This window comes from Eimeria mitis, genomic scaffold (genome assembly GCF_000499745.2).
Source record: "Eimeria mitis Houghton genomic scaffold, Emh_scaff274, whole genome shotgun sequence".
NCBI classification, from domain to species: Eukaryota; Apicomplexa; class Conoidasida; order Eucoccidiorida; family Eimeriidae; genus Eimeria; species Eimeria mitis.
The window spans coordinates 20,793-21,593 of NW_013571085.1; the positions used below are offsets into that span (position 1 = coordinate 20,793).

The window sequence follows — 801 nt, forward strand, 5'->3', positions numbered from 1 at the left end:
AGGGACGTCAATGCACTGCATGCGTCTCGCGTGTATGTACACCGCAGCCCCGAGGAGGAGGAGACAGAAGAGGAGACAGCAGCCCCCAACAAACCCCACAACCTCAGCAGCAGCAGCAGCAGCAGCAGCAGCAGCAGCAGGAGACGTATACACCGGAGCAGCAAACCACCGCGCGAGCGGCAGAGAGACAAAGAGAGAAGGCAGCAGCAAGCTGCTGTGCAGCAGGAAAAGAGGAATAGCCAGAGACACTCGTGCTGCTGCTGCACCGGTTGCATGCAAGACAGACACGGCAGCAAAGGCCGAAGGCCCCAGCAGCCACAGCAGCAGCAGCAGCAGCAACAGCAGCAGCAGCAGATACTCTATCACCACGCTACCCACACCACCAACACGCTGCGGCGGCTGCTGCGGCAGCAGCAGTGCCGGGCAGCAGCAGACAGCCAGGCAGTCCTCCTTAAAACCATCAGAGAAGTTGTTAACAAAGTACCTGAGAGCAGCAGCAGCAGCAGCAGCAGCAGCAGCAGCAGCAGCAGCAGCAGCAGCAGCAGCAGCAGCAGCAGCCAACAGCAGCAGCAGGTCTGATTAGGTACAGCAACGGCTAGAAAAGAGAAACCACCGCAGCAAAGAACCACGTCTGCAGAACGGCAACCAAGCAGCAGCAGCAGCAGCAGCTGCAGCAGCAACAGCAACTGCAGCAGCAGCAGCAACTGCAGCAGCAGCAGCAGCAGCAGCAGCAATACCTAAAAAAGGAGTTTCTCGCGTCCAGCACCGCCCCCCACCAGGAGCGTTTGCCTGTGCGGGTGA

The 801-nt window shown here is 59.7% G+C and overlaps 1 protein-coding gene across 1 annotated transcript in view; it reads left to right on the forward strand.

Annotated features, from left to right (window-relative positions):
* Window positions 1–10: 10 nt before the first annotated feature.
* The window catches only part of EMH_0006370 (uncharacterized protein), a gene marked incomplete at both ends in the record, with an annotated part of 3,362 nt that continues 2,571 nt past the window's right edge, over window positions 11–801 (forward strand). The window contains 2 exons of the mRNA XM_013497542.1: window positions 11–573; window positions 638–799. Coding sequence (XP_013352996.1) covers window positions 11–573; window positions 638–799 — 725 coding nt within the window. The remainder of the gene's footprint in view (window positions 574–637; window positions 800–801) is intronic.